Below are 8,268 nucleotides of genomic sequence, written 5' to 3'. Positions count from 1 at the left end.
TCTGTTGTCAATTATAAATTTTATCCTTTAATTATTTATCATTAGGATTTATATTTTAATACGTTAAATATACCAATAGCCAACAAGGTGTTGGTCTAGTAGTACGCTAGCTAGACCCATAATGATGATGTCTCAAGTTCATTTATTGAAAGAGACTACCACAATTTTCTAAAGGAGATTGCCGGCTAGAAGACAAAAATACACCAGTTTAAGGCTTAATTGCACTTTTGGTTCCCCAACTATTGCCTTCCTGTGAAAATCGTCCATAAACTTCAAAATTAGCAAAAAAACGTCCTCCAACTATACATGTCGTTGCACTTTTAGTCTGCCGTTTGCCTTCCGTGAGAAAACTAACGTGAGAAGCTGATGTGGCTCCCTCACGCGTGTCTCACATGACTTTCTTCAAAGAACTTGATGAGTAGACAAGTCACATGCTTCTCACGTGACTCTAAAAGGGGGTAATCAGGTCTAATTAGGGTTTGCAATTTCATAACCGTTGGAGCCTTTAAGAGTCACGTGAGAAGCATGTGTCTTGTCCAGTCATCAAGCTCTCTGAAGAAAGTCACGTGAGACACACGTGAGAGAGCCACATCAGCTTCTCACGGAAGGCAAACAGCAGACCAAAAGTGCAATGACATATATAGTTGGAGGACTTTTTTTTGCTAATTTTGAAGTTTGAGGACGATTTTCGCAGGAAGGCAATAGTTGGGGGACCAAAAGTGGAATTAACCCATAGTTTAAACATTTGCCACTCTGGGGAATTTTTCAGTAAGCCTTGCTTGAATTTGAAAACCCAAAGGAAGGAAGAGGCATTTTGTCGGCTGAGCACTTAAATTTTACATTCTTTTTTTACACATACCCAAGTAAGTTTAGGGATAAGATAAACTACATATTTGGTTGCATGTATCTGATCTTTTAGACCCAAAATCACCCTTGTTCATAAGTTACAATATATACAGCTTCTTAGCTAACGTGCTTTGGAGTTAATCAACCATTTGCGTGGACTTGACCTGAGAACCAACCACACACACTAGTTATATATAAGCGCATGTGTGGCCTCACAACCAAAAAAGTACAGCTTTCGTGAATAATGAGAATTCATTTTCTAAAGTTTTCCTTTTTGTATTTGTTGAGATATCATGTGTTTCAGAAAGTAGAGACTGCCTAGGTCAAAGATGTGACCTTGAGGGATTGCAATATGACAAAGATGTGAAACAAACAAGTGAAATCACAGGGGTCGCATTAAAGGGTAGTGCGCACCTTAATATGTTAAAGGAACATTATCATTTTATCATTATACAAAGGTGCAATCCATGAACCAATTTTTTGTCATTTCAAAGGTGGGGAGATTGATGTGGATGTCCACATTCTTAGATAACTTACAACCGGAGTCAATACTATTCCAGCGGAAAACATCCATATCATAGTGAGGCTAACTCTCGCAGCATAAGTTTTTTCCATAATATATACATGATTACATGACTATCACTATTGTTACTACCATATAGTCAATGAAATCAGCAGTTCATTGAAATCTACAAATTTGAGCCTTTTTGCAACACAATCATAATGATCATCTCACTTGGGGCTGTGACTATTGTCACATTGAGCGAACATTTTCTTTATGGCCTCTTCCTTCTTGTCAATGAAGTTAAAGAAGTTACCAACAACCTGGGAACAATGACTGCTTGATGGTTCAGAAGATGAAGAAACGATAATATCCTTTTGTTTTTGTTTGAAGCGACCATATTGGCAAATCATCCGCAGCAGAAATATTAAAAGTGCAGCAAGAGAGACGACAGCGCATGAAAGATACAGACCCCAGAAGCTAGTCAAGTAAAGTTGTTCAACCTTAGGGTTGCTTTTCCTTTCTTCAGGGCAACCCATCTTACAGAACCACTTCTCATGTATCTTTCGCAGCTCTCCATTCTCCGTGAGTTTCAAAATTGCTGTGGACATGTCAAGGGCAAGAGGAGATTCTCTTTGAAAAGCCTGGTGTATTGTACCAAAAAAGTTAGGAAATGCCACAAACATTTCATACCTAAGATTCAAGATGCCTATTGTCAAAGCCAAATGACAAATGAAATTCTGGATTTTGAAAATGAAAAATTGGACAAAACTTTTCCTAGTAGACATTTTTCCATTACAAAACAGAATTCCGTTTTTTCCCTAAGTGAATGGTCATTTTGGTCTTAACATATTTGGGGTCAGTCAACTTAGTTCTTGAAATATGGTAATAGGCAAAACAGTCCCTCCCTGAGAGATAAAAAGCAATCAACTCAGTCTTTGAGAGATGAAAATCACGATCAATGTAATCAATGAAAGATGAAAAAGGACGATCCATTTTAGTCCCTGAACGACTAAATTGAAATTCGGTTTCATCTTTCAATGACTATTTTGCCTATTTCTTTAGTAGGGGTACGAAAGATAACGACCCTGTATATTTCATGGACTAAAGTGACTATTCACTTATTCTTCTACAATCTATACTAAAACTGTTGTAAGAAAAACTGGAGCACTTTCTTTTAGTCATATATATAATAATATCTAATCACTTTGATCTTCTACTCAGATGGCCACTTACAAATCCCCAACTGCTTCTGGCAAACGGCTGTCCAATAATACCGAAATCAGTTTCTTTTGACAGAAATAATTCAACATATGGAAGCTCATCAATGATAGCCGCCACCCCGCCACCAGATGTCCCTTTACGCAGCGCTGTAGCATACTCCTCAGGGGAGCCTAAGGAAACAAGTCTGTAACTTGGTACATAAAGGTTATCTGTCAGATAGCTGTAAGCAAATGACCCTACTTGGTATCCAATAGGCCAGTTACTTGCAATCAAGCTATCAATTCCTGTGATGGGCGATGAAAGCTTCTCCACGGTAAGAATCGAAGTCAGGTTTGCTGTATAGCTAGCCGTGATCACCATCAATAGGAAAAGCCAGACTATCATCACCATTTTGGAAAGTGAACTCATGGTGTTTTCATCTGATTTCATGAAAAGGTGAAAGATTATTAGATCAAGTGTAATGCAGATCCCATAAGTATCACTACTTCATAAATCATGAAGGACTGAAAAGATTCATACCTCTTCATGTTTCCTATTGTCAATTTTCAATTGAAACTTTACAGTCTATACAGTATTATGCAAATGGGTGTAAAACTGGCTGACAACAAAGAATGAGATACTCCAGACAAAACACAAGAAATGAATTGAGTATAATTAAATAGGATTGAATGTGCATACTGTAAGTAAAAGACACCCATTGACTAGCATTTTGTATGACAATGCTATAAAAAAGTTACTATGAAGATATTAAAAATACACTAATTCAACACCAAAAATATGCATTGTGTAGAACTGATATTGACTGATAAAAAGCATTCTAAAAGAAAACAGAAATTTATGATTTTCATAGCAAATTAGCAACTTTCTGTAATCCAAATATTTGAGAGAGAGGGAGAGAATTTACTCCTACGACTCAAAGAACGGGGGCAGTGGATGTTGACAAACTATTGGGCCAATCCATTGAACCACAGGATTATTTTAAGCTGTAAAATATATGATGATCTTAAGAAAGAAAAGGAATTAAAGGAACTATTAGACTTTGGAGCGCAGTGTTTCTTACTACTTCTCTTAAACAGTGTTGAGAGGCTGAACCTGAAAAACAAAATAACTACTTTGAGTTAGAGTCTAAAACACGAGATAAAACAGTGGGTGCCCCTAGTGCTACATCAAATTCTATAAGCTAAGTCCGAAAAAAGTAATCAAGGCCCCGTTTGGAAGAGCTTATTTGAGCTTATCTGATAGCATAAACTCTTATGTCAGTGTTTGGGAGAGCTTATGCAAACAGCTTATGACCTACCAATAGCTTATGAAAAAGAGCTTATGCTTATATATAGCTTATTTTTTATTTATTTCAACAAAATAAATAAGTGCTCATGTCACAAGCGCTTATGACCATAAGCGCTTAATTAAGCTGTGTTTCCAAACGGGACCCAAATCATGCTGAATATACCAGTAATAGTTGTAAGCTTAAAATAGTAATTGGTAAAGAAAAAACTTATATGGGAAAATTTCATAACATTACTAGAATTTTAGAAAGGCTTACATAAACATTGTCACAATTTGCCTCTGAGGAGGACCACGGAAGTCATCATTGATTCGGTGCTCAAGAATCCATATAACCACTCCAATCATCATAAATGATGCAGCAATGACACACCACATGGCTGCTGTAAATGGTTTGAGGAACACCCAAGCATTTGATCTTACAGTGTTGATAGGAGCCACAATAACAAGGCTAGATGATGCAAAGGGCTGAGAAAAATCCACAATCTTTGTACGGTTTGTCACGATTGCAATGTCTCCAACAACTGCATCATATACCTGAACCAAACTTTCAATTGTAAACAAGGTTATAAAAAACCCAACACTCTAATTTTAGTAACTAATAAGTGTAAAGTGGCACCCAGTGTGAAGGACCTAACGGAATTATCTTACTTGGATATAACTGAACAAAACCAATAATGTCAATATCAGTTACTCAATTTCTGTCCCACCCAAAAAATGCAAAAAACAGAAAGGAGAATTTGAGATTTTAAAAATCTATAGGCTAAAATTGTGCAAAGTACTGATCATCCGTCTGAATATTTACATATAGTACAGTTGTTCTTCAGTAAAGCACTGTCTTTAACTCATAAATAAAAGCATGATTTCACAAAGTACCAATATCTCATAGAACATGGATCAACCAATTCTGCGACTAATTCTTTTTTCATTGTGTGTCTTACTTACATTGTCATTGACCATTTTCACGAGTGCATCATAATTGGGATTTTCTTTGCCGTTCCCAACAGGCTGGAATACGAAAGGAACTTGATATGGAATAAATTCAAGGGATTTGTTGAAGATATCAATGCAGTACCCCTGAATTTGATGACTATCTTGCATTTCAGTTACAAATTCGACAAAACTTGCTCTCCTTGGCACTGCAATTTTCAGTGGCTTTGTATTATCAGCAATCACCCAGCCACGGGGTCTTTCTGTCTCCCCACCCGGCCAAGTAATGTTATCAAGCTTCTGAACTTGGGAAAACCTACCAATACCATTACCATGTTCTTTTTTTGTAACAACTTTAGGGGGTACAACTGAAAACCCTGAATGATTAGACCAATAACCAACCCTAGCTATTTCCATCTGATTGATATTGATAACATCATAACCACCACTTCTGACATTTTTGTCTGAATTAAACCAAAGTTGACCACCCACACCTGTAAAATTTGATTGTAAGAGTATATCGACCAGGTCAAATCCACCATTGAAGATTTTGAGCTTCTCAAGCTGAATACCAATTCCTTCTGACTGAGGTAGCATATGGCTATCATCAAGCGAGAAGGTAATATTTTTATGTACTTCCAAAAACTTATGAATTGAAAGTGCAACTGCCCAAACTGTGTCATAAGCATAAAATCCATAGGAGTTCAAACTAGTTTTTGCTACACTTATTTTTTGCATTTTAATCCATCGAGAAACAAAAGCTCTTTTTTTCCTGGAATCTGGAATGTGTTGACGAAGACCAACAACCCCTTGGAGAATACTGAGAGATGTCTGATTCACAGGATATAATGAATCTAGGGTAGCAGAGAGCCAATCTGTGACAAGCCAGACATAGCCATTAGCCATCATTTGAAGTTTGTGAGCAACGGAAAAAATTCTCAATCCCGGATCAGGGTTGACATGAACAACATACACACGGGTACCGAAAATTTTCGATTGATTGAGCAAGTGGGTGATTTCATCCTCATCAAAATGAATACTCAAAGGTAGCTTGTGAGCAATTTTCAATCTCCTTTTTTCAAGTTCATCACTCAAAGCAGATACTCCATTTCTCCCGTAATCATCATCCAAGAATACAGCATTGACCTCTTTCCATCCATTAAATTCGATTAGATCGGCCATAGCAGTCATTTGCTCTGAGTCACTTTGTATAGTACGGAAAAAGAGAGGAAATTGAAGTGAGGATAGGGTTGGATCAGTGGCAGCATATGAAATAAGAGGAACTTGCACCGCATCAGCAATTTGAGAAATAATATGAGCTTGGGCGGATGACTGAGGGCCAATTATGGCCACAACCCCTTTCTCAAGTATCTGAAAAGCTGTATACAGAGAAAGTTAAGTTCAGATAATGTAAATTACAAGAACCCTAAGTTTAAGTTTAGACATTTTACATCCTCAGGACAATATGTATAAATACATGTTTGATTCATACTAAAACCAGGTGTAGCAGAATTAGAAACCAGTAAGAACTGAAAAATCAGATACTGATAAACAACCACTTGAAATAAAAAGTATAGTATAATTGGGATAGAACAAAATATTCATAGTATAAAGACATAATAAAACTAGCAAGATTGAAAGTAATGAGCATGATAAAACATGATCAAGCAGAACATCAAATTAAGAAATTGGCTGAGAATTTAAGATGCAACAAGTCAATAACATAAGAAACTGAATATTTAACCATGAAATGGCAAAAAGGGCAGGGTTTGCTGGTTCAACTACATCTTTAATTGCAATCTAATAAATAAATAACATCACGAGACAAAATCCTGAATGAAAGGAATTAAAAATCATCAAAATAAAGTTGCATCATCTAATCATGTGACTTTGTCACTGACAATAATAGCTGCACATATCCAACTTCACACATTTTTTTGTCACATGCTAGAAACTTGTCCTTCCCTAAAAATCCATTTAAACATAAAAAACAAACATATAAAGAGCAAGAAAAGTGTTAAGGTTAATGCTTGCCACCACCTCCAGCTGAACCCAGAAAAGCATTGCACATGGTATCATTCATTATCAAGTTGAGCTTGGTCCCAAAGAGAACTCTTGGGTCAGAATTGACATCAGAAACAGCCATTTCCATGGCCAACTTTGCAGCTCTACCTATGACTGAATCGAATGTGAGAATCGCACCAACGTTTACACTTTCAGGCCTTCTACTGTGAGCAGTTCCACAGAGGAAGATAACCCAAATCCAAACCACAAGGTGCAAAACCATAAACTGCTTCATACTTGACCTGAATTTCAAGCCACCCACCAATTTTTCCACCGTAAAGACTCAAACTTGCCCCCACCCAGAATCTGAAAACACCGAAAACTCATTGAAATTGAAGAAAGATTGCATTTTGATGGGTGCCCAGATGAGTTTAGCTGGGAAAAAAAGCACTTTTGTCAGCAAAAAGTTGCTCTAAGTGAAGTAAAGCATCGAAAGTCTACTTTGTTATGAGCTTCTATTCAAAGCTATTCGAAGAGAAGAGAATAATGGGGTCAGTGAGTCAAAGATAAAGTATGTTAGGTGATGGTGAGAAACTGAGAATGAACAGTGATGAATGAAAATTATACATTTTTGGAAAAGAATGTTGACAGAATGCAATAGTCTGAGTACAATGGAATGAATGGATGCTGCAGAGACTTCAAGCCTCTCGAATTAAGATCATTTTTTTGACATTTATCCAAAAGAGTACATGTTGTCATGTTGATGTTATTGCAAATTTTGGGACCAATATCTATTGTTTGATGTTCATTGGGACCAATAATTAATGATGTTCTTGTAAAATTAATTTAATAATAAAGGGGTTATATATATAGAAGCGTGTTCTTCTCTGATGTACCAAAAATATATAGAAGAGTGTTGGTAATTATATTTTAGCTTAATTGCATTTTAGATGTCATATTTTATTTTTATTTTTGATTGCTTGATTTTGGTCCATAAATTTTATCAAACAATACAATCAAGTCACTTTGTTATGCTTTATTTGATTTAGGAAATTAGGAGAAGAAAAAGAGAAGAGGGAAGATGAGAAGAGAATAAGGTGAGAGAGAGAGATTAAATTTTGTAGCTTTTCGCGAAACAAAAGATAAGAGGAAAAAGATAGAAACAATGACATGATCGTCCTCTTCTCTCATGTGATTAAATAGAAAGAGAAGAGATATGATTATTTTTCTATGAATTAATATGTTTACCTTAAATATATACATTTATAAAGATGTAGACAATAATTGAGAGATTGAAAGGCTTCTATGAGAGAAATTTATCTGAATCGCGAGATATGTGAATTGGATCTCAAACATTGTGTCTCGATCATGAAGAAGAACAAGACTTTGCGGGTATGCTTTGATTTTCAAGATATTAATTCTGCAACTCCTAAAGATGAATATCCCATGCATGTGGGCGATATGATGGTCAATTCGGC

The 8,268-nt window shown here is 36.2% G+C and overlaps 1 protein-coding gene across 1 annotated transcript; it reads right to left on the bottom strand.

Moving 5' to 3' along the window:
- Nucleotides 1-1,267: 1,267 nt before the first annotated feature.
- Nucleotides 1,268-7,545, bottom strand: LOC130748671 (glutamate receptor 3.7). Its single transcript, XM_057601909.1, has 7 exons — nt 7,418-7,545; nt 6,827-7,225; nt 4,802-6,165; nt 4,116-4,393; nt 3,633-3,664; nt 2,585-2,991; nt 1,268-1,992 (listed from the first exon to the last, which is right to left on the bottom strand). Exons 2-7 carry the CDS (start codon nt 7,083-7,085, stop codon nt 1,579-1,581), a joined length of 2,754 nt encoding a protein of 917 aa, XP_057457892.1. The 5' UTR covers nt 7,086-7,225; nt 7,418-7,545; the 3' UTR covers nt 1,268-1,578.
- Nucleotides 7,546-8,268: the final 723 nt, after the last annotated feature.

This window comes from Lotus japonicus, chromosome 3 (genome assembly GCF_012489685.1).
Source record: "Lotus japonicus ecotype B-129 chromosome 3, LjGifu_v1.2".
Taxonomy (NCBI): domain Eukaryota; kingdom Viridiplantae; phylum Streptophyta; class Magnoliopsida; order Fabales; family Fabaceae; genus Lotus; species Lotus japonicus.
Note: the sequence above shows the minus strand (reverse complement) of the source record. Positions and strands in the feature narration are given on the sequence as shown.

What these genes read in the sequence shown, in the direction of transcription:
- LOC130748671 (XM_057601909.1), bottom strand. Translation starts at nt 7,085, where the DNA reads ATGAAGCAGTTTATGGTTTTGCACCTTGTGGTTTGGATTTGGGTTATC. An exon ending in TGAAAATGGTCAATGACAAT is followed by an intron (nt 4,394 to 4,801) that starts GTAAGTAAGACA and finishes AGTTTGGTTCAG; the next exon opens with GTATATGATGCAGTTGTTGG. An exon ending in CAAATTGTGACAATGTTTAT is followed by an intron (nt 3,665 to 4,115) that starts GTAAGCCTTTCT and finishes TTTGTTTTTCAG; the next exon opens with GTTCAGCCTCTCAACACTGT.